This window comes from Zosterops lateralis, assembly GCF_965231275.1.
Source record: "Zosterops lateralis genome assembly, chromosome: 10".
Taxonomy (NCBI): Eukaryota; Metazoa; Chordata; class Aves; order Passeriformes; family Zosteropidae; genus Zosterops; species Zosterops lateralis.
Genome location: NC_139770.1, coordinates 19493454 through 19517283, shown reverse-complemented (window position 1 = coordinate 19517283; position 23830 = coordinate 19493454). Strand labels below are relative to the sequence as shown.

The 23830-nt window shown below is 44.3% G+C and overlaps 1 protein-coding gene across 6 annotated transcripts; it reads left to right on the top strand.

Annotated features, from left to right (window-relative positions):
* Nucleotides 1-3055: 3055 nt before the first annotated feature.
* Nucleotides 3056-23830, top strand: ATG16L1 (autophagy related 16 like 1; the record flags this gene model as incomplete). 6 transcript variants are annotated; one of them, XM_083868694.1, is made up of 19 exons in its annotated part: nt 3056-3170; nt 4180-4273; nt 6451-6556; nt 8016-8089; nt 8279-8530; nt 9415-9480; nt 11706-11792; nt 12528-12584; nt 12787-12834; nt 13533-13635; nt 15622-15727; nt 15845-15915; nt 17381-17452; nt 19349-19469; nt 20283-20388; nt 20921-21070; nt 21449-21496; nt 21863-21964; nt 22364-23830. In XM_083868694.1, the coding sequence occupies 19 exons, from the start codon at nt 3056-3058 to the stop codon at nt 22455-22457; spliced, it is 1872 nt and encodes a 623-aa protein (XP_083724820.1). In that variant the 3' UTR covers nt 22458-23830. The 6 variants fall into 6 exon arrangements, with proteins under 6 accessions (XP_083724820.1, XP_083724819.1, XP_083724822.1 ...); XM_083868693.1 differs by having other exon boundaries at nt 11703-11792; XM_083868696.1 differs by lacking the exon at nt 12787-12834.

Genomic DNA, 23830 nt, shown 5'->3' with positions numbered 1-23830 from the left:
CTCACACCAAAATAGCAAGGGGGTAATTTTGATGTTAGAAGTGATGTTGCTTAAGCCTGTAATCTACTGGGACCAAGCACCCTTTTGCTGTACAGCTTAAAAGTAACTATTTAGTCACTATCCTCCCACTTGTTTTTAAAATGAAAGGTTTGCTAAAATTTTACAATGTTTTTCTGTTGTCCTTGTGATAATACAGTAATTGTCCATGTGATTGGACTTACTGTCCAATTAAAGGTTTCACCCCCAGACCAAGCTTCTTATTTTTATAACATTGCGAAGGCTCAGATATTTATATGTGAATAAACTGTGGGTGTTGGGACTAACTGACCAAGGAGATGCAGGACAGTTCCCAGAGATCTCCTAGCCAGTATCAGCAGATGGACTGGAAATAGACAATACCCAAATATCTCCCTTTTATTTCCATACTCTGTTCCTGAGAGAAATCGACACTTTCCCCTATGGGGCCTTTGCCAACCAGTCTCTGTCCTTGCTGTCATTTGTGATGTTCCTTGCTGGTATCACAGATCAGAGGTGCAGCCAGTGGCCTGGGCTTGGGGAAGTGAGGGGTGCTGCAAAGCCTCTTGATCATCAGCTACATCTGTGTGGTGCTCACGTTGTTGGGGCTGAAGTGTTCAGTGATGGGGTCAATGGCCTTGCCTGTTCTCCATGCCCAGCTGGCACTGTCCCACATGCTGGTCACACCTGCCACCAAAGGGCAGTTGCAGTCCCCAGGGCATTCCTGCAAGGCCTACAGAAGGATTTGTTATGCAAGTGCTACAGAATAATCCAAATATTCCTTTCAAAGTGCAGGAAAGGTGTTAGCTGCAGAGGTACAAAATGTTCTTTCTAAATATATATGTAAGCAAACATCAAGTTATTACTCACATGAATATGAAAAAGATCCTCCTAACTCCACAGTGTGTGCATGGTGGTGTTTCGAATGAGGTTCCTAATAAAAAGTATTTTAAGATTGCATTTGTGTTAAACTATTGAAGTTTCTCAGAAATTATTTCAGAGTTGAATCCCAGGTTGACAGAAGAGAGAGATTTCTTTTTCCTACTGTAATTTGCTATATTTTTTTCTGCATTAACTTATTATGCATCATCACAAAGCATTATCTCATTATGCATCACCAAATTTCCCTGAACTTCTGTTCTCAGTTCATTAGCATTATTTGGTTCCATTAATTTTATCTGCAGATAATCTTTGCTCCAGCTCCCAAGCCAGCTAAACTAAAGGATACTTCAGTGTATCCTTTTAGATCAAAACTAACTGACATTCTTCTCTAGCTCTCAGCAAACTGTCTTCAGAACTGTTTTACAAACCCCAGTATTGCAGAATCCATCACAAAAACCAGGCACGGGTCTGCTGAATGTGGGGCTTGGACTGGAGAATCTCCAGAGGCCCATCCAGATTCAGCTGTTCCATATTTGTGTGGTTCTATTTAACTGAGACCATTCTGTGCCAGGGATGTTAATCTGCTACACATTACAGTTATTATTAACACTTTACTGCATTTTTCCCAAGGTTTGGTTGAGATTACAAAGAAAACAAAATTAGTCTCGCTACTAATGAAGTATTAGATTATATCATAACTAATAAAGATGGCACAGAACAGGGTAGTAAATGTTGGGCTCGAGAGAGAATGCATGGATGGAAATGGAAAATAAAAAGAGACCTTTGCAACAGAAAAGATGGAGAGTTAACACAGAATTTACATCTGCTCCAAACTTCACAGTAATTTGCATCTTGACATTATGGCTTGAAGTACCAAGAAAATGACCAGTTGTGGGACATGTTCCCTCTTTTCTAAGGTAAAATGAAGATCCAAAACAAAGCTGAATTTGAAAATGGTGTTCTGAGCATAACTTTGGGATGAACACTGGTGATCAGGATCTTCCCGAAAATTAACATTTCTGGTTCCCAGTCAGGAAGCAGTGAAGGAATTAAGTGAATCTGAGCAGCAAGCTTAGGGAAACATCCCATCACAAAGCGCTGCACTCACCTTGAGCAGGGATCCCTGAGTGTCAGTCACACAAAGCCAGCTCAGAGCCACACCTGGGCTGGACGGGGGCCCTGCTGGGACCCTGCAATCCATAAACCAGCCAAGAGTAAACTACAAAATCCTTCACCATGTTTGCAAGTGGCCTTATAAACCTCCAGCAGGAGAGATTCTCATCTGCCTCCAGTAGCCTGTTTCGAGTTTCACCAGCTTTTATCAGCCCTCCCTCATTTCCAGCACCCATTTTTTTGGCTCATTTTCGTTCCCCTCCCCGCCAGTGTCACTGCAGGGACGCGGTGCTGCCGGCCCCGTGGGGACACCGAGCTGCGAGCGGTGTGACCGGAGGAGGCTCGGCCTGGGAGACCCGACCCGCCCGGCCCGGCCCGGCCCAGCCCATTCCAGCCCATTCCAGCCCATTCCAGCCCATTCCAGCCCGGCCCGGCCCAGCCCCGCCACCGCCCCCACAGCCGGCAGCCTGTCCGCATGCGCCGCTACAGGGCGTTGGGAGCCCCAACATGGCGGCAAGGCCACTCTCAAGATGGCGGCTCAGACACCCCAAGATGGCGGTAAGGCCACTCTCTAGATGGCGGCAGGGCCACGCTCCACGTGGCCGCGGGACACTCTCAAGATGGCGGCAGAGCCACTCTCAAGATGGCGCCTGCCCGGAGGACACAAAATGGCGCGGTGCGGGACCTCCTCGCCTCAGAACGTGCCTGTTTTCCCGCCTGAGGGTGACCCCGCCCCCGCGTTTGCAGCGCGGTCTCGCGCGGCGGTTTCCAGCCTGGGGACACGGTACCGGGGTCGGCGGCGCCGGGAGCGGGCGGGCGGCGTCAGGCAGCGGCGGGGCAGCCTCTGTCGCGGTGGAGGCGCGCCGCACAGACGCGAGGGCCCCTGACGTAGCGCGGCGCCATGGTGGGTGCGGGGGCGCGGCCGCGGGCCCGGGCCTGACTCTGAGGGGGCTCCCGCCGCCTCCCCGCGCTCCCGCCGCCTCCCCGCGCTCCCGAGCCGCCCGCTCCGCCCGCCCGGCGCGCTCTGCCCCGGCCCGCCGCGGAGATGGCGTCGGGGCTGCGCGCCGCCGGGTTCCCCCCCTGGAAGCGGCACATCGCGGAGGAGCTGCGGCGGCGGGACCGGCTGCAGCGCCAGGCGTTCGAGGAGATCATCGCCCAGTGTAAGCGAGGCCCCGCGGGGGAGCGGCACAAGTAGCGCTTCTCTTCTCCCTCGCCGGTGCCCATCGGTATCTGCAGGGAGGCTCTGCTCCGTGGGGAGGATGCGGAGCCTTCCCCTCTGGGGGTATTCCAGAACTGGATTCTGTCCGGGGCTGTGCGCTGTGGGATGGCCCTGCTGGGACAGGCACGTGGGCCCTGGTGCCCCGCTGCGTTCCCTTCCAGCCCGAACCATTCTGGGTTTCCTCCTCTTCAAAAGTGTAAAAGCCGCGGTGGGTCCCCGGGGCCTCGTCCGAGCCGTTTTCACGGGACTGTGTGGGACGTGTCTGTAATAACGGGAGAGCTGGAATTTCTGCTTTATCGAGGAAAATATGTAGTTATTTCAGTTCTCTCAGAGGCTGAAGCGCTTTGTGCTCTGGACAGTGATTGAATGTCTGAATTGTCTGCGCAATTCCCGCCCAGTTGCTTGTGGAACCGAGAACAATGGTGCTATTGACCTTGCTCGTGGTCTTTTGTAAAATTTGGAGCTACCAGGGGCCAGCAGTCTCTGTTCAGGGCTTTTGTGCCTGCCCCTCTCCTGCCTGGGTTGTGTCAGGATTGAAGGGGGGTCCCACACACTGTGGGGGGAAAGCAAATGGCAGAGCTGGGTTTGGCCTTTGCCAGGCCTGTTCTCCTCCTTGAGGAGCTGTGGAGGAGCCTGAACTTTGTCCTCCCTCTGTTTTAGCAGACAGCAATGCACCTGAGCAGTTGCTCTCTCTTTCTCTGTTCAGCTTTCATGGGGCCAGTCCCACAGAGCATCTGGATTAATGAGTCCCTGGGGTTGTGGGTGGATGGTGCCTTAACTCTTGAGATCAAAGGGAAGGGAGAACACACTGATGTGGTGGAGGCTCATGTAGCATTTGGCTGTGTCAGAGTAATTAAAGGGATTAGATCACAGCTAGTGGTCTGGGCAGGAGAATCTGGGAATCTGGATTTGCTTTCTGGTTGTCTAAAGTGCACCTTTTGCTCCTGCAGATAACAAGCTGCTGGAGAAGTCAGACCTTCATGCAGTGCTGGCTGATAAGCTTCAAGCAGAAAAATATGACATGCAGAGCAGACATGAGATCAGGTATGTGACACTCCCTTTTTGTCAGCAGCTGTCTGTTGTGCCCCTTGTAGCCTAAACCACTGTTTGGTGCCTCACACAAACAGCTCCAGATCCCTACAGTGACCTGGCACACAACAAACTGAAATCCTGTTGGACTAAATATAACTTACAGTTGTGTCTAATCTGTGATAAAGTCAGAGCATGTTTAGAGTGTGCAGCACAGAAAGGTCTGGCCAGGTTTGGGAAGGAAGCTGATGGAACAGAGGTGGACCACAATGAGCTGCTGCTCCTGGTCTGTTTGCCTTGTAACACTTACAGTGTTCACCTGCTCTTCCTTATGGGATAGTTTAGTGGCTTAGTTTCTTTCAATCTGTGTCATCACATGAAAGGAGATAACAGAAGTAAACCATGATTGTGAAGTGTCAGTCATAAGTAGGCACCAGATGCCAAAAGGAAGGTGTTTTGTGCCTGCTTTTAGTAGGATTTCTCGGGAAGTTTCCACCCTGACCTGGGAGTAGCATCTGGTGCTGCAGGCAGGGGTTGTGCTGGTTCTGCTGGGGTTTGGTGCACAGCAAACCCACGTGCCAGGAGTGTCCCTTGGACAGCCTGTCTGTTCACAGGGGAAGGCTGCCTGCCTCTGCCCTCAGTGTACTAAGAGGAGGCAGGGCCAAGGAGCTCAGAATTCCTGTGTCTGTAAGAATTGCTTCCCCTGTTGAGGTTCTTTTTGCTCCTGTCCTGGAGCCAGAAACCCTCTACAGCAGGGAGCTGTCTGAGCGTGTCCCATTGGGATACAAAGCAAATCAATATAGCAGGGAAAGAAGAGCTGCTGGGTTTACAGGAATTGCAGGCGGAACTCCAGCAGGCTGGAGTTAATACCCCTGTGAAAGTTCCCAAAAGCTTTCTGATGGCTGCAGATGTCTTGAACCATTTCAGTTTAGGGAATCATGTTCTGGCTAAATGCCAGCTCTGAGAGATGAGGCTGGACTAAATGTGCATGAGAAGAAAGGCACAGAAGCAGCATCTGAAAGTAAATACTCAGCTGAACTCTGATACTGTGCTCAACAGGTTTTTGAAATAGAATTACTTTTCTAATCCTAGATAGCTGAGGAAAAGTATTTTTACTTCTGTTAAGGCCAAGGAGTGGTATCTAGTTCTGGCTGTAGCGTGGCTGGAGCTATAGGATGTGTTGGATATTACCACAGGGCTTGGTTTCCTGTCTGCACACAATTTTTTTGGAAATGCAGTTAATGCAGCATTAATTCAGTGAGGGGTTGGTTGGTTGTTTTTTGAGAAGAGCATTAGGTTACTGATATCACTGAGGCATTTGAATGGATTATCTGTTTCCCCTGGACTGTTACAACACAAAATTATTGCAGAAAGGGATACAATTACCTTGTTCTGTTTGTCTGATGTTGGTGTTGAAGTTAAAAATACGATTTTTTAAAAAGCTGTAATTCAAAATCTAGCTGATAATGTGCTCAAAGTTTGTGTGTGTATATGCTTTTTAAAAAGCCTGATTTTCTCTGTTCCTGTGTCTGTGTTTTCAGAGACACGAGTGATAAAACTCTATAGTTGTTTTGGGCAGAGGGTGATATAAATGTTCTGATACATAAAAATTGAAGATTTTCTCACAGTAATAGTGTTGAAAAACACAATTAGTAACCACTTCAAAACTTATGCACAAAAGGAGTACAGTCAGGCCAATGGAGAAGTGACTTGTCACACCTGGGACTGTAACCCCAAGGCCTGGGAATACTCCCTTGGTTTCCTGGCTTTTGGTTCTGTACCCTCTCCAGACATCTTGCATCTTCAAGGTTCACCATCTCCCTCCAGAACAAATCAGGTGGTAAAATACTTGTAATTGTTCCAGAATTTAGAGAGTGTACCTTTAAGACTCAGTCATCATCATGCACATTTAAACAAAGACTAGTTATCTTCCGTTGAAGTTTGAATTCTGGTTTAGAAATGTACAAAAAGGGAATCTAGTCCTCATGAGATGTAACTCCCCAGTCCTGTGTGATGGCCTTTTGGCTGGTGAAGAGTGCCTGGTGTGGAGCTGTGCCTTGGTTTGTTACAAATCACCTGTGTCCCTGGTGTGCAGAGCATCCAAAGGAAGCAATGTCTGGACCTTGGCAAAGACACAGAAACAAGTGGATTCTGGTTTGGGACATCTGTTGTTCTTGTCTGTCCAATTGCAGCCCAGGCCATGACGGCACGTGGAACGACGCTCAGCTGCAGGAGCTGGCCCAGCTGAAGATAAAGCACCAAGAGGAGCTGACGGAGCTGCACAAGAAACGTGGCGAGGTTGGGAAGTCGGATGTTCTCTGTGGTCCATATGTGGCCCTTTGGGAGCCTGATCATGATTTTACCAGGCTCATTAATCATCATTTTTTCCTCCTTTCATCTAGAGCCTTTTTAAGCTTCCCCAATTTTTGATGATTAAAATCAACCAGAGACGGGCTGGTCTGTAATACTGTCAGCAGGAGATGAGAGCTTACATTGTCAGCATAGCATGATTTTTTAAGTGCTGAATTTTCTGCTTCATTAATAGGTTTCTAATAGTATTAGAGGAGGAGGGAACTGATCTGGGCTGCAGAGCTGTATATGACCACTAATAACTCAAAAAGGTTTAGAATGAGTGGGGCATAGGGGGCTGTGTGTAGTTTCACTGGTCTCACTTTGCAGCACCACTTCTGTGGCAGTGGACAAAGTAAACAAGCACCAACCAAAGTCGAAAGAGCCACAGTGCTAGGCTGGAAAAGGAGTGCTGGTTCAGAACCCAGGAATTCTGTAATGATACTTGGGCCTGGAAGAGAGGAAAAGCCAGGGGGTGGTCTTGGATTTGTGTTTTGGAGGGTTTTTTTGGCAAGGAGATATGGAATTTCAGCAGCAGAATTGGGTTTTTAAAAGCACAGCAGTGGACTGAATGAGTCTGGAAGCTGAATGGGACTGCACAGTTTCATAGGGAGAAGGTGTGAATGGCCTGGAAAATGCTATCATGTTTCTTTGATCACATCCCACTGGAGGTGTGGAGAAGCTCCAGTGTCAGCAATTCTGAGCTTTCCAAAGAGGAGACTGTTTTCTGTCAGAGGTGGGCACCAAGTGGTCAGGGCACTCACAATACTTTCTTTGCTCCCAGCCTGCTGTCCTAAAACCACTTACACAGGCAGGCACTCTTTCCAAAAATCAGTTTTCCTTCTTCTTGGGCAGCTGAGGCTGTGCTGCCAGGTAAGCTGTGAGCTGGCAGCTGCAGCTCAGCAACATTGGCTTCTGTTCCCTGTGCTCTGCAGGCACTCCACCAGCAACTTTCTCTATGAGAACTCTTGGTGGCACCTGTGTTCACTGTGTTCGCTGTGTGTCTCCTGAAATGGCTGTCCTGGCCATAACAAGATGATTTGTTTCTTGGTTGTCAGTACTCATTTGTTGTGTGCTTGATAATTTCTAGTTTCTCTATTGATATTTCCACTATTAAAATTTCTTCCTAATATACATTCTGTTTGATCTGACTATTAATGAAACTTTTTGAGGGAGCAGACTGAGACATGAAAGGACTGCAGCTTTTTCACAATTCATTTTTGAAAGTGGATTTTCAGATTTAAGGACCTTTGTAGCAGATCTGCATAGAGAGCTGGAGTAAAAAGGACCTGAAATGTGTGATCCATGCTTTTAATGCTAAATTAGTCTTTGCTTGCACTGAAGGCTGCTCAGTGTGTTATCCACTGACATCCCTGCAGTTTGTAATGCAATTTTCTCCTCTCCCCAGCTGGCCCAGTCTGTAATTGATCTGAACAACCAAATGCAGCAGAAGGACAAAGAGATGCAGATGAATGAAGCCAAGTGAGTAAGAACTGTTTTGTCTGCGAGCGGACTTCTGGTGGAGCTCTTTATTGGAGTTATAATATTCTCTAGGAGTCTTAGCCTAGGGCTAAAAATGCCTTTGTGAGGCATTGTGCAAACAGCACAAGGAGGATGGCACAGGTCCCAAAGGAGGTCCTCATGGTTTTGTGTGTTTTGTTGCCATTCCAGGATTGCAGAGTATTTGCAAAAGATTTCTGAACTGGAAACAGAGTGCCAGGAATTGCGTAGCAAACTGCAAGATCTTGAGCGAGCTAATCAGACACTGAAAGATGAATATGATGCTCTCCAGATCACCTTCAATGCCTTGGAGGAGAAACTAAGGAAAACTACTGAAGACAACCAGGAGCTGGTCTCACGTTGGATGGCAGAGAAAGCACAAGAAGCCAATCGTTTGAATGCAGAAAATGAAAAGGATTCAAGGTGAGATCCATGACCTCTGTTTGATAAAACTGATATATTTTTCAGTTATGAGTGCATAGGATAAAACCAGATTTAGTTTTGACCTCTGAGATCTCTATTATTGCACAACATGGTGACAGTCCAGAACTTTGTTTCTTTTTCAAGCCAGCACACACTGATACGTCATGAAAACATTTCTGTCTTTTAAATGAATAAAACATGTTCTTTTGTTCTTCAGCAGCATTTAACTGTGTACTGAAGATCATAAATCAGATAGAATCTGTGGGGTTTTGCTGGTATTAGATTTGGACTTCTCTTGTTCATATTGCATCTTATACTGCTCCTAGTTTTATCCTTTTTTGACTTGACTAACTTCAGTGTTTTTTGCATTCCTCTAGAATGAGCATCTGCCATGAGACTGAGCTATGTAAAACTTATTGCAAAAGTAGTTTGTGTGGGATTTTTTTTCCTTGCAAAATAATTTTTCTTCTGAATTGTTTCAGCTTACTTGCTAGCTAATGATACCTGGAGACTGACCTATATTACTAATCTACAGTAGCTGGCAGTTTTATATTAGATTCACTAACATAAGCATTATTTTGGCAAGTTCTTGCCCTCCAAGCTAATGCATAATTCATATGGATCATAAAAGGCCATAGGTTCACTGTGCCTCACTTGAGTGGTCTTGTCCTTTGCTACTCACAGTAAGAAAACTGCCTCTCCTGCTTGGAGTATCTTGAAAAGCAGGATAAAATTAGAGCAGGGGACTTTTTTTGGGTTTTTTTGTTTGTTTGTTTGTTTGTTTAATCTTATGAAGCCCATCAAAACTCTGCAGGGTAGTTATTGCAATGGGATTAAGGAAATGTTGTTTTTCTTTTTTACTAACCTTGGATTCTCTTTCTTAGGAGACGCCAGGCCAGGCTGCAGAAGGAGCTGGCAGAAGCTGCCAAAGAGCCCTTGCCTGTTGAACCGTAAGCAGTTTTGATTTATAGAGTGTCTTTCATCAGTTTATGCCTCAGGTTTATCCAGATGCATAATAAATGGTGTCTTTGTTAGTCCTAAATTGTGTGATGTAGAAAAGTGTTTGAACTTCGTGTGTGAAGTCAGAAATGTGCAGTAACTCTCCCTACCTGAACTTAGAGAAGAAGGAGCTCTTTTAGGACTGAAAATAGATGCTTGGACTGAAAGTCCCAGGAATGGTTCATATGGCCAATAGATGTTGTTATAACAAATGTTTTTATGCTGAGATACATACCTTTGGTCTTCAAGATAGTTTTTCATGAAACAGTGAAGTCATGAAACAATTACTCTGGAGATGCCTGGATTTTAAAATATTAGACTACAAACCTGCTCAAGGATTTCCTGTAGGAACAGGAATTAACCGGGATGAAAATACATGGCTTCCATACTGGCAGGGATTTACTGTCTAAGGGAGAAACAGTGGAGTACTTTACCTGGTGAGCTGATGAGAATCCCTCTAGTCCTTGTTCTTGCCCTGCCGTGTTTGGCGGTGGGCGGTGTTGGGTCAGGTGGCTGAAGTGGGCAGTGGGAGCTGTGGGTGCTCTGAGCTGGGCTGATCAGGCTGTTTGTGTTTGCCTGGTCCAGAATAGCTGCATCTGGTGCTCTGTGCCTGGGCCCTGCTGAGGGTGTCAAAGCTGCCTGCAGCCTTTTTCTGGAGATCTTTTCTCTTTATGTCCACATCACAGAGTCACACTGAGAGCTGTGCTGCAAGCCCTTGCAAAGGACAGAAGCAGAGCATCCCTCTGGAAGGGGGGCTGTGCAAAAGGCTGGGACAGGGAGGAAGGACATGCAGAAAGGGAGTATGAGACACCCTGTAGCATAATTGCTTCTATATACTGCTCAAACTCTGCTTTAGAGATGGCTTTGATTTCTTCTTTAGGATTTCATAATTTGAGAGAGTTTGTGTTGCATAAATATGCTGCTTACAGAAGGGAAAAACGGCACTGTTTCAGGGGGTGTGCCCTGGTGTTTATATTTACTTAAAAATACACTGTTAACATGGAAAGTTCTTTTACTACACATAGCTTTAATAGCAGAAAGTTTAGATTTAAAAAAAAATAAATTTGGCAGAACTTGATACTATTTTATTGAAACACCAGCCTAATACATTCAATCAGAGAATATATTTCCATAGTCTTTTCATGTATACATTCCACCAAAATCTTAAAATTGAAGGAAGTGCAGCTGTATTCTGAAATAAGGGATTACAAATGGTTTTGTCCTTTTAAATGCTTTTGCAGCTGAGTGTTATCTGATGGCACACATTGGTTAAATACTGAATTTAAACTTCTCTTCAGTCAAATGGCATTAGGTTAGTAAAGTGTGTTTAAAAATAGTTTGTCCTGCAAAATCAGCAGTGGAGGAAAAATTATCATTGAAGGAAAAAATACTAGGCTGTCAGAGGCCATGGTGACTAATGGGGGAAAACCTTCAGCATTAGCTGAGTAATTTAGCTGGGTTAATTTATTGTCCATGGGTTGGAACCTCACACTTGTGTTCAGCTGAGCAGCAGCACTTTAATGGAGCAAACAAAAACAGCTCTCACACCTAATGGTGCAGCACCTGAAGTACAAGAGTGTTGAAAGTATCAGTGTGCTTTTGGTGTAGGTGAAGCAGGAAAATTCAGTCAACCTCTTGTGTTTTTTATAACCCTTGTTTGTTTTGAAACAACAAAAGCAGTGCTGATATCACCTATACTTTGTGTTGGCAGTAACTCAAGTTTTTGTTCTTTAACTGTTCCAGCAAATATCATTCACTCTGTAGTGAAGCCTTGCTCAGGTGTGGTGGGTTGTTACGATGCTGTAAGTGGTTAGTACTACAGGCTGAAATAGGATGCCTGTAGTAAAGAGAATCTGAAAAAGAGGTCTGAAAACAGAAATGGGGATGTGGAACTCTAGGCCTGCTGTCAGTGAAGTGGAATTGACAGCTGGAAAGAAAAAACCTGAAATTTAGTTGCTTGTCTGTATCTGTTTTCAGACACTGTGTTTGAGTTACATCTCTGGCAGTGGCAGCTATGTCAGTGTGTGTTACCTGGAGCTGCCTGTGTGTTGCTACAGCTCCATAAACCCAGGTTGCTCTGGGCATGGACCCTGACAGGCCCTGGAACAGTGCCATGCTGTCAGTTCATGCTGTCAGGGGCTGGTTGAAAAGGAGATGTTTTCTCTCACTTCAGCAGGGATGATGATATTGAAGTGCTGGCAGACGAAACCTCTGACACAGCTGAGGAAACGTCCCCGGTGCGAGCTGTCAGCCGGACGTCCAGGTTTGTGACCAAGAGACTCTTGTAGCATGTCACTGAGGAAGTGCAAGGGGCACAGTAGAGCTGGAGCAATGTTGGGGATGTAACTTAGGTTTCTAGTTGCCTGTAGATGAAACACAATTTAGTGCTACTACCAGAGCAGTAGGAAACTCATGTGCTGTGTTCTCTGTTGCCACACTTTAGGATGTGCTGGTTTTCCTTTGTTGTTTTAGCTAAATTACCCTAGTGCCTGAAAAATCTTTGTTTAATCTTTAAAACAAATGTTTTAAAAACTATATAGTTAATAACATGGGTATTACAATGCCTGTTGTTTTATGCCTCCATTACTTTACAAGATATCAATGTGACTTTGCAAATAGCTGGGTTCATCTGAAATGCTGAAAATAATCTTCACCTAGATTAAATGCATCTTGTTCTTTCTCTGAAATAGCAGTGAGTGGAAAGTAAGAGGTAGTTATGTGAGATCATGGAGTAATTTGATTGAAACTTCAGACTTGGCAGACTGTCTTATCTAAACCCAGCAATTCACAGGGTGAGGTTGAGAGACACTGAAGAAACTTCACCCACAAAATGTGTTCCAAGTTGTAGTTACTGATGACTTTTGCACTGGTGCCTGCCTTGGGCTGGGTCTGAGGGGAGGGAGTCTTTCCAGAGACATGTTGCTATGAAATGTGTTTGTGTTGATCTTTATGTGGAGAAGCTATTCACAAGGTTTAAACCTGTCCTCCCCTCCTTCAGTAAGCGACTCTCCCAGCCAGCTGGAGGCCTTCTGGACTCTATCAGTAATATCTTTGGGTAGGTTAGAACACTTTCACCTCCTTGTTTTGTTTATCGGTTTCAATGTACACCAAAATCTTGGTGATGCAGGGAATGTGAACAAATATTTTCAGCCTTCCTTCTAGCTTCTGCCTTTCTTTTTTTTTTTTTCTTTTTTGTTCTCCTCAACTTCCTGTTTCTTCCATCTTGCCGTGTGCTGACCTCTGACCTTTCCCTCCAGTCTGTCTGAGTCTCCCCTTTTGGGACATCAATCTTCTGATACTGCCAGGTGAAAACATTATCCGCTCTTAGTCCAGCATGTGATTGTATTCCGTTGAGGTAACATGGAGCGCAGCTGCATTGTGCTGATTAGATTCTGCAGTTGATAACTATGGCTAGAAACTGTTTACAGTGAGAGAGGCAATGAGCCCCTCTTTGTGGAGAGAATACATGGGGTTTTGCTCTTACTTTCCACTGCACTTTGCTGCTTTAGTAGGGTTATTTAAAATAAGTCATTGGGCTCTGTGCTTAGTATCCAGAGTGGAGCCAGTCCTAAGCTAAGCTCTGCAGTAGGTGGATGTCTTTGCTTAAGTGGAGCAGCCCAAGCTTTGCAACAGAGCATTTTGCTGCCTGGGATGTAGTGCTGAAATGGTGTTAAGTCTTCCTAGACATAGAGATGGAGCTGCTGCTAGGCCCATGTTTCTCTTCCTATTGAAAACATTAAAACACTGCTCCAAAATGAGGTCAGTAATCATTTCAGGTAACTTATGTGGTGAACTGTGACATATCTAAAGCCACAAGTGAATGTAGTGTTACATGACAAATGTAATTTTTGAAAGATGGGATAAAAAGAAAACATTAAAAGTACCTTCCCCATTTTTTACTTTCTGTACAGAGTAGTTAATTGGCAGGTATAGATCAGGATGAACTCAAGAGAAACAGTGTTCATTTCTCATTTTAAAATGTTTCTGCTTTGTTTCATCTCAGGAGGCGTTCTCTGTCCTCATTCCCTGCACCCCAGGATAATGCAGAGCCACATCCAGGTGCCAGTAAAGAAGTGAGAGTGCCCACTACTGCCATATGTGTCTTTGTGAGTACAGAGGGAATTCTCTGCTTTGTCATTCTTTCTTCTGGTTTTGGAGGAAGAGAATCCTCTATGTGGGAACTGATATCCTGAGACTCTTACTATTAGCACTGTCAAACAGAAAGGAATTCTTGTTTTTGTAGAAACATTAATTCCATTTAATTCTTAGCCCAAATGTTTCTCAGAGCCAGTGTGCTCGATGTGTGTCTTACTGAGGTCGATGATGACAAAGAAGTTTTCTGAGGGCACAGGGATATTCCACCCTATTACCTCCTTGGCTCCCAGCAGTCCCAGTATTCTATCATGCCATAGTAGAGCTGTGATGGAGGAAGAGACTGCTGACAGTTTGGGATTAATTCAGTTCCAGTTCTCCACAGTAAAGGGAGTTGTGGCACCAAATGTAATCCAACAAATCTGCTGAAGAGGAGCTCATGGTGATGGGGTGTCTTCAATTGCTGTGCGTGATCAAAGGTTTTCAAGCTGAGACCTCCTTTATGTGTTCTTTGGCCTCATAAAGCCAAACTTAAGTTTCTGTGCAGAGCATTGTCTTGTGACTGAAAGGAAGTTGTCTTGTAATGCGGCTGCTTGTTTGAAGATGGCCTCTGGAGCCTTCTTGAGCACTCCAGAGCTGGATGTGGATTTTTCATGGATATTAAAAGACTTCTTTTCTTCATCTAGAGTATCAGTGTGGCTCACTGCACCAGGGAAACGTGTATTCTTGCCTGCTGTGTAACCATATTCTGTAGTGGAAGTCATGGATGGAAGGAGTAGCAATGTCACCTCATGTGAGAATAGGGTCATGACTGAAATGGCAGATGGAGCTGGCTTGAATAGGGGCCGTCAGGGGAAGAGGTGTTGGGCTTTAGCTCAAGTGTTTTGAGCCCAGGTGGAAAGTCAAGACATGTCTAGGTCTGGCAGAGAATTCTAGGAATTAATGCAAGGGCTCTGTGGCAGAGGTTTGGCAAATGCAGGGAGCAGACTGGGCTCACCTTTGGAGAGGCAGGTAGGAGATGGAGAAGGCAGTCACTTCAGGAATCATTGCCATGTGTAGCTTCTAGGCAAGACCTTTCACCAGTTTTGTTGTGAATGGCTCCTCTGCATTTCCAGAAAGATCAGATTTGAGATGCGATTAGCCTTAAACATGAGCTGACAGACCACATTCAAGCAGCAAGTTCCGTAAAAATACAAGTTTCCAGAAGAGCTGGTTTTGAAAGAACAGTTACTGAAAATACTTTAAAAATAATTAAGATTGTGGTGGTAATACTGTATGTCGTGCAAAGCTGTAAAATGAATAGAGGAATAAAAAAGGAATGAATCTTAAAACTCTCATAGATTTTTAAAGTTCAAGAATTCAGAACATTAAGCTGTGAGAAGCAGGGGTGCTGAGGAGTCAGTGCATCTGCACAGAGGAGGCACAGCTTAAGCCCAAGTCCTGGGCAAGCAGGTGCTGTCACACTTGTACTGCATAATCACCAACACACTCAGTGAATGCAGTGCAGCTGCTGTGCTGTTTCCTAGTAGATCTGCTTAACTCAAGCCTGGTTTGATTGTTCCATGGTTGCATGAACTGTTTGGATCATGTTCCATGGCTGTCTAGATGGAGGAATGAAAAGTTACTTTCCTTCTACAGCACATCACCTGTTACTGTTTCTTGTCCTTTCCTTATTTATTTTTTTTCCTGGTGTGACTTAAGAGCCTAAGCTTAGGAAGCATTGTAAGGCTTTTGGTAGTTTGTTATTGCTGCCGAGTCCTTGCTCCTGTTTTTATTGATGTGCCTTTGTTTTTCCTTCAGATAAGAATCAGCCTTTTTGCTGTCTGTATCCCACCAGCCACAGCAGAGTTTCAGTCTGTGGCTTTATTTCTGATGTACTGCTGAAAGATGCACAGCTATGATTCTGTGTAATCTTTAAGTTCTGTAGCTTTCTGATCTGTGGGTTCTGGGTGTGTGCTAATTCCCTTTTGGGTGGCTGTTCTGTTCCTTCCCCTGCTCAGGATGCACATGATGGGGAGGTGAATGCGGTGCAGTTCAGCCCTGGCTCCCGGTTACTAGCTACAGGAGGCATGGACCGGAGGGTTAAGCTTTGGGAAGTCTTGGGAGGTAAAACCTTTTTGCTTTAGGGTGTGGTGGGGATGCTAAATACTCATTGTGGGTCACTTTGTGTCACCTTCTGTTCTAATCCATTGCTCAAGTTTATCTTCATCTTTCTCTGTGCAGATAGGTGTGAGCCCAAAGGTTCCCTCTCTGGCAGTAATGCTGGGATTACAAGCATAGAATTTGATAGTGCTGTGAGTATCTGTGCAACCCACTGTTCATAACTGGGAATAAATTAATGGAAATATGTTCTTCTCTACCATTGTTTCCATTCTAATTGAAAAGTTACCTAAGAAATGGGTTAAAACATGAAAGTAGCTGAAAGTAGTTAAAATTGTACAAAAGATCTTTATTTGATGAGATGCAGTCTGTAATTCTGATCCTTGTTTTACCATTCAGATGATGATATGCAGCTCAGACATTGGCTGTTAAGGATTTTTGTTTAAAGTAAGAAATTAGCTTTCCACTGAACCTGGCATAACAGAAGAAGCAAATACACTGAGGCTTTATTCCTGTAAAGTGTTTTTTTCTGTAAGTGCTTTACTGAGGTCTGTGATGAATAGTAAAAGGTCTGATTATCCCAAGACTTGCAGTTCCATGCCCACTTCTCCCAGCAGTTTCTCCCCAGCCACAGCACAGCAATGGTGTGGCTGGCAGAGTGTTTGCTGACAGTGTGAGATGTGCTCAGGTCATGTTCACCTGGAGCAGCGGAGACATGACTGGGATCAGCATCCAACAGTCCTGCTTCAAGGAGTTTGGGGTCTTGGATTGGTCTAACTGGATATGTGATCTGACTTTTCTGCTGAGACCTCTTCCTTAGCACAAAGCTGATATAATTTCTGCCATTTGGTGATTCTGTGTGCTAAATTACGATACACACCCAAGAGGATGCTTCGTTCAGACACCGACCAGTTCATTAGAGATGTGCTGTTAATCTGCAGGAGGAACTAGTCCTAGGGTTTGACAAGTTGCTTGAACACATTTGCAGTGACAATTACCTGGGTGAGATGTCAAAGAATTAAAAGGATTCAGGAAAACCTTTTGTGATGAACAGGAGTGTAAGCATAAATTTTGTGGTGGCTGTTCTCCATCATGGATGACTTGCGGGAGCCCTAAGCCTAAAGCCATAAACAAGTTGATTTCTCTCTCCTCAGGCAGATGTCATTTTTGAAATCTTAGCTTAAAATGCTAGAATTTTAATGAAAATGGCAAGAATCAGGCTAATTCCACTCTGAGACCTTTCTAAACAGTGGGGGTAGATGATGCAGGGCTTTATGCCTCTAGAAAAAAAAAAAACCAAACAACTCCAGAACAGATGAGGGTAAACTAGAATGGATTTTCTCACTGCAGCCGAAGGGAAAGATGAATGTCCTTTTTCTGGTCTGGTTATTGTTATAATTGGCATACATTATTCTTGTTATAATCTGTAGCCATGATTCTACAAACCTTCCCATTTTTGTGACAAGCAGGTGCCATAGCCCTTTGGGAAGAGTTACATTGGCTTTCCATACTGAGGTTTGCTACTGTGGTTTTCGTTTTATTCCTTTTTTCCTTTGACAAAATAGCACTAATATGGTTGTAATGGTTTATTGGAAATACTTGAATTTGGTTTGCATATCGACTAGCAGAAGGAATTTTAAAGGAATCTTGTGTTCACAGGGTTCTTACCTCTTAGCAGCTTCAAATGACTTTGCCAGCAGAATCTGGACAGTTGATGACAATCGATTACGGGTGAGTCTTGTGAGGCAAAACAGTGCACAGATTGTTTCTGTCTTGTATTCCCAGTTTTGTCTAATGGGCACGTGGCAATTTTGGAAGTTGGGCATTTACAGACTCTTTTAATTTTGTTGAGAGGTTCTTTATATCTCTTGAAAGTCTTCACAGCAAGACCTAAAATACAGTGTTGATCTCCACATGGTCTTGCAGGAAGCTCCAGTTACTGTGTATTTTCCCAATACAACCTCTCCCCTAGAAAAACCTTGCCACATAAAATGTGTGTACACTTTTGTGTACCCCTCTGGGGAACTTTAAATGCTTTGTACGATTTATGGAGAAGCACCTCAATGTTTCAGCCTCTCTAAAGGGCAGGGTGCTGAAAAGGGCTTTGTAGAAGACAAAGCAGTACTTTTGCTTTAATTCAGGAGCAGAATTCTTGAAAGGGAGCCTTCTGCCTGGCTGTCCAAGGCAGCAAGCCTCAACATGTCTTTTGAAAGGTTCCTCCTTTCCTCCCAAGTACTTTGTACTTATATTCTTCTCTAACACTTGTCTCTGATTTGAAAATAATCTTTTGATAGACCAAACGAAAAAGTTCACGGCTTTCCAAGAGCTTTGTTTAATTGTCATTTCTTATGTACAGTTCTCCTCAAATTTTTATTTTAGTAAGATGCTACTTTGATAGTCAAATCTTCTGACATTTCAACATTGGTTATAACCAACAAATGTGCTGTAATTCATTGGGTAGATCTCGGTGTGGAGATACCAAATCTCAGCAAAGTGAAGAGTATCTGTTCTTTTGCACCTTCTCCCTGGCTGCAAAACCTACTATTGGATGTGAATTATAGTGAATACAAGTTTAGCAGACATAGGTTACTGCAAAAGCTTAGTTACATCTGCAAACATTCACATAATCTTCCTGTAATTCTTTGGAGTGCATTCATTGTTTGCCAAGATGAAATAGTGACCTCTGTTTCAAGTGTGAGCACTGTGGACTTCTCATGGCTTGCACATAAGCCAGAGGAAGTAAAGCTGAAACCACTGTAAACTTTGCCAAAACTCCCTGCCTAAATGTGGATACCTGTATATGATGTCTGTGCAGCAAGGGCAGAAGAGAAATGCAGAGTGGAAGACAGATCCTCCTTGCTGGAGTTTGTGTTCCTTTCTTAAGGCAAGGTGGTCTTTTTGGGATGACGTTTTGTGTATCAGATTTGGGGTTTTTTTCCCAAACTTCCGTTTCTTTCCATTCTTAAGGGCTTTTATTTTGTGTTTTCCCAAGCTCAGATTGCTTTGTGTAATTTGATACTCCATTGAGTATTTAAAAAAATTTATCTACAAAGATTTCTGTCTTGTTCTTTATAACTCTTATTTTCATTGTCTGTTTTGTGATTTAGTATGTAAGTGTTGAGCAATTCTAAGTGAATAGAATTGCTGTGGTTCATGTTCTCAGCCCCAGGGAGCCTCCCTCTGCACTTAGAGAAGCTGCTGTAGGGAGTTTTTCTGAAATCCCTGGTTGTCTCAGCTTTCAGACTTTAAGATGTAATAACAGTTGAGACTTGATACCCTGTTGTGTCCTTCAGGGAATCTCCATATGAAAGCAGAAAGGCACAATTTCCATTTTCAGCGTGCTTTAACCCCTTGTCATTGCTTTGTCCTGCAAGGCTGTGTTGTAGTTGCCATCTGTCCGTGAAGTGTAGGTGTACAGATTGTTGAGGAACTGGAGAAACTGCAGCAAAAGCTGATCTGTGTTTCCCAGTTCCAGGTTGGACTCTGATAATTAACACTCCTACTCAATGGTGATCTCTGTTTAACTGTAATAGATGTTTTTTCTGCCAAGCAATACAGGAGACATGTAAATTACAATTTGAGCAAGTGGAGATACTCAGTTTCACCATGTGAATCTCCTGTCCCCAGCACACCCTGACAGGTCACAGTGGTAAAGTTCTGTCAGCCAAGTTCTTGCTGGACAATGCGCGGATTGTTTCGGGAAGTCACGACCGGACCCTCAAGCTCTGGGACCTTCGCAGCAAAGTTTGTAAGGAAACCTGACTTGTGCCTTTCATCCATGTTTTGTGCTTCTGCTGAATGCTTGTGGCAGTCTAATGTCAGATCAGTTACTGAATATTTTCTCCAGTATAAAAATGGAAAAAGCTAGCAGTCATCCCATTTTCTGTAATTCTTTAAATAACTGAATTCTTTCTGCCTGTATTACCTGGAATAAGAAATCCTGTGTATGCAGGAAGCACTGTTAATGCTATTACACTGAGAGCAGCTGTTTTTGGGAGTGTTCTTTGTTTACCAGTCTGAGGATGGGTATTTTAGTCTACCACTAAAAACTTGGAGCCAGGCCAGGGTTTTAACCCTGAGGTGGGTGGATGGAAGTGTCTCCTGGAAACATACTGAAAATTTCAATACCTCAAATGAAGAAATTGCTAGGATCCTGGCTTTTCTTTGTGAGAAATACCTTATTTCCTTGTTTTTTCTCCCACTGGGGGCTCTTAAACTTACTTGCACTGACAGAGCATTTGAGATTCAAAGTTACCTTGGTACCTGAATTGCAAACGTAGGTCAAGGAGACAGATTCATGTTGTTTAGCAGTAGCAAATTATAGCTGGCTAAATATGAAGTGGAAGTGATGTGGCTGTCATTTAAAGTCCCAGCAAAGGAGATTGAGAAGGGCAGAGAGGTTGAAGACTTAATCAGGATTATTTTAAGACAGTTTGCCCTGTGCCAGTACCCTGCTCTGTGTGGCAGGGCCAGGAGAGTTTAGGGATTGTTTTCTGTCTCAATTTTCATTAGTTCGGATAATGTGAATTTAAGTGTGTCACCATTGGTTTCTCCTTTTTAGGTATAAAAACAGTGTTTGCAGGGTCTAGCTGCAATGACATCGTGTGTACTGAGCAATGTGTAATGAGTGGACATTTTGATAAGAAAATTCGTTTCTGGGATATCAGGTAAAATTATTGTAGGAGAGCTTATGGTGTAGGAGTGGTTATGGGTTTGCTGTCAGGTTAATCTGAAGTAGGGAACTCTTCTTCCTGAGTTTGGCAGTTGGGGAGACTCTTGTGGAAGTGGCAAAAGGCTGTTAAAGAGACTTCCTTACTACTTCTATGCTGTTTGGTATTATAGTTTTTTTGTTGTTGTTGTTGTTGTGGGAGTTTTTGTTATTGAGGGGGGATGCCATTTCTTTTTTGAAAAGACAGCCTGCTTGCTGGTTAATAGTTTTCGTTGGTCAGTGCTTGCTGTTCTAGGCTGAGTTGAGGAAAGTAGTGTCTTAACTGTTTGCTGGAAATGCTATCCACCAGGTGGAATCTAGCTTGGGAAAGAAACAAAATGTCAGAAAAACTCAGTAATTCTTTTTCTTATCTTCCACACTGGGACAAGTCAAAGTTTTGATGCACTGGTTTGGCTTCTGGACCCTAGTTCACTGCCTTCTTTTTTCCTTCCCTTTTTGTTTTTCTTTCTTCCCCTTCTTTCTGTCTTTAGGACTGAAAGCATTGTAAAAGAACTGGAGTTGCTTGGAAGAATCACAGCTCTGGACCTGAACCCGGAGCGAACAGAGCTGCTGACCTGTTCCCGTGATGATCTGCTCAAGATCATCGATCTGCGGGTCGGGGCTGTCAAGCAGACGTTCAGGTGAGTGTATTCTTCACCAGAACACTCTGAATTTCAGGACCTTGTATTGTGGGTTACCCTCAGTGCTGGAGTGGTTTTCAGGACTCTGTGAATAGAGCAGTCTCCTCACTTCTTTTTCTATATGGTGAAGTTCTCTAGAATGTTCTCTAGAAACAGCAAAGGTCTGCTCTAATGGATCTTCTCATGTTTCTCTTTGAAGAAGGCAGCTTGGCTTAGAAGATCTATTCAGGTGCCATTGAGAGAAAGGTGTATGAGAAACATGAATTGGGATTAAGGGATGCTGGAGTTTATTCTGAACGATGCAGAAATCCTTAACATTGTCTTTAGTAAGTTGTCTTCTCATAATTGAGTTCTCATTATCTGATTCTAATTTTCCAGTGCCCAGGGATTCAAATGTGGCTCTGACTGGACAAGAGTTGTGTTCAGGTAAGGTCAGACACAAAAAAGATACCTGATGAACCTTTCCCCAGCTGAACCGAGTGATTCCTGGTGCTTGGCTGTGCTGGTCCCCAATTAGAGCTAGAAAAACTGGGGCAGAGTTTGTAATTTGTCCAAGGTTGCCTCTTGGTCAAGCCAGAGTGTATCTGTAAATACTGATCCAATGTCTTGGAAATGCTCTGATTTCAAAGTTCTTTCACCTCTTAGTATTAGCAGGTGATAACACATAACTCCTAAAAAATATTTAATGCCAAGCTGCTTGCCAAGGAAGTTGTGGGTGGAATGATGATGTGTGCTGAAAATTGCTGAATTGAAAATTGTTCTTTGCCCTCTGCACCTGGTCTGATCTCACAGCCCTGATGGTAACTATGTGGCTGCTGGCTCAGCTGATGGGGCCCTCTACATTTGGAATGTGCTTACTGGGAAATTGGAGAGGACGCTTGCAAAGCATCACAGGTGAGGGAAGTGGGACATGCAGCCTGGGGTGGGGATCTGGGTTGTGGATCTGAGTTATTGAAAAGTTGGAGTTGTACAGCTTTGCAACTTTTATTGGCATGTGAGAATTATTAATATGCAAAGTCTTTGTGGATTCATGGCAGTATTCTCTAGATTGAATTAGATTAGATTTGTTGTTGTTATCTTGCTAAACTGAAATGATTCTAATGAAGTGCATTAAATTATATTTTGAAGAAATAGTACCTGCCTCAGACTTCTTAAAAACCCAAGTCACTTGAAATGTGAGAAAGTGGGGGTTTTTTTAATTGGCAATGAGAGTATTATAGTATTTCATTCCAGTGCTAAGTGCTGTTGTGGAAATCATCTTTCTTGTAAACTTACTCTTGCCTTCCCTTTCAGTTCTTCCATCAATGCAGTGACGTGGTCGCCGGCAGGTGCCCACGTGGTCAGTGTGGACAAAGGAAACAAGGCTGTGCTGTGGTCTGAGTTTTGACTGACACAGAGTGGGAGGCTGTGTGTGGTGCTGCTGCTCCGTGGCTGCACAGCATGGAGACCCGAGCCCAGATCCATCCAGAGTCAGGATATTGACAAGCACATGGGCTTTGCTTGCCAGAGGGAAGTTCTAAAGCAATGGAGAAAGGAGCCTGAGTCAGAGACTTCTCACGGCCATAACTGCACTGTGGCACTCGGACTCAGAATGGGATTAGCTGTTGTAGATGGAGAATGCTACTTAGTCATGCCTTTACTTGCAGTATCTATGCACCACGTGGAGCTGAAGATACTAGCGGGATTCCTCACCAGACAGCTGTGCCAAATACCCTGTCACATAAATGTATCTACAGCACTTCTGAGGTGGAAACTTTGGAAAGAAGTCATTGTGTATGCTGACTTAAAGCATGTCCTGTCTCCTGTGTTCTGTTCTGGTGGCCTAGTTCAGGCATGGGGTGAGAAGAAACATGTCCTAGGTAGTTGGAAGTGTTGGAACAGCTTTTGAAGAGAGTCTCCCGTGGCTCTGACAGCTCTGCCTTTGAGTCATCAGCTCAGTTTGGATCTGTTTTGATCCTGGCACAGGCTCTCCAGCACTGTCATGTGAACTCTGTGTATCAGTTCTTGAGGCAATGATCTGTTCTTCAGGACTTCTGCACCCTTGTGTTGAAATGCCCTTCAACAACTTGGGCATCACAAAATCGGTTTTTAACCTTTTTATACCACAGGCAGTTCGGTTACTGGGTGTGAGGAGAGAGCTAAGCTTGTTGAGGTTGTTGTAGAAGATGTGCTGCAGTGATGAGGAATGTAGTAATCCTGTGACTTCAGTCCTGGAATACAGATGTTTGGTCCCTTTTTCTGTTCATCCGTCCTGTCCTGGCGGCTGTCAGTACACAGGGGAGCAGTGGCATCAAATCCCAAATCCATTGTTTTGGTGCTGGCAATTCCAGGCCACTTGCCCCAGTCTTGAGCACACGTGCAATATTCCCATTTGCGCTGGAGCCCTCTGTGGTACCGAGCAGTGTCTTAGCTCTGTCCCTGTTCTGGCACCCCAAACCATGATGTGACTGAGTGTGACCCACCGGCATATCTTCATCCAGCCAAACCTTTCCACATCATCTGGGCCTCAAGACAAGCCACCAGCGGTTTATTGCCTTTTTATTTGCACTTTATTTTCTTCTTTCCCAATAGTGTTTTACTGTGGAAGTGTGTTCTTTGGAGGGGCTGGGCTGGGGGAGCTGCTCTGAAAGTCTCCCTCTAACCCAGCCTTTCATTCAGACACTTTCTGCAGAGGGGAATTAGAGTATATGGGGCAAAATTTTTATTTATTCAGCTTCCCATAAGAACTTGACTGTAAATAAACCTGTGTTCTGCTTTTAA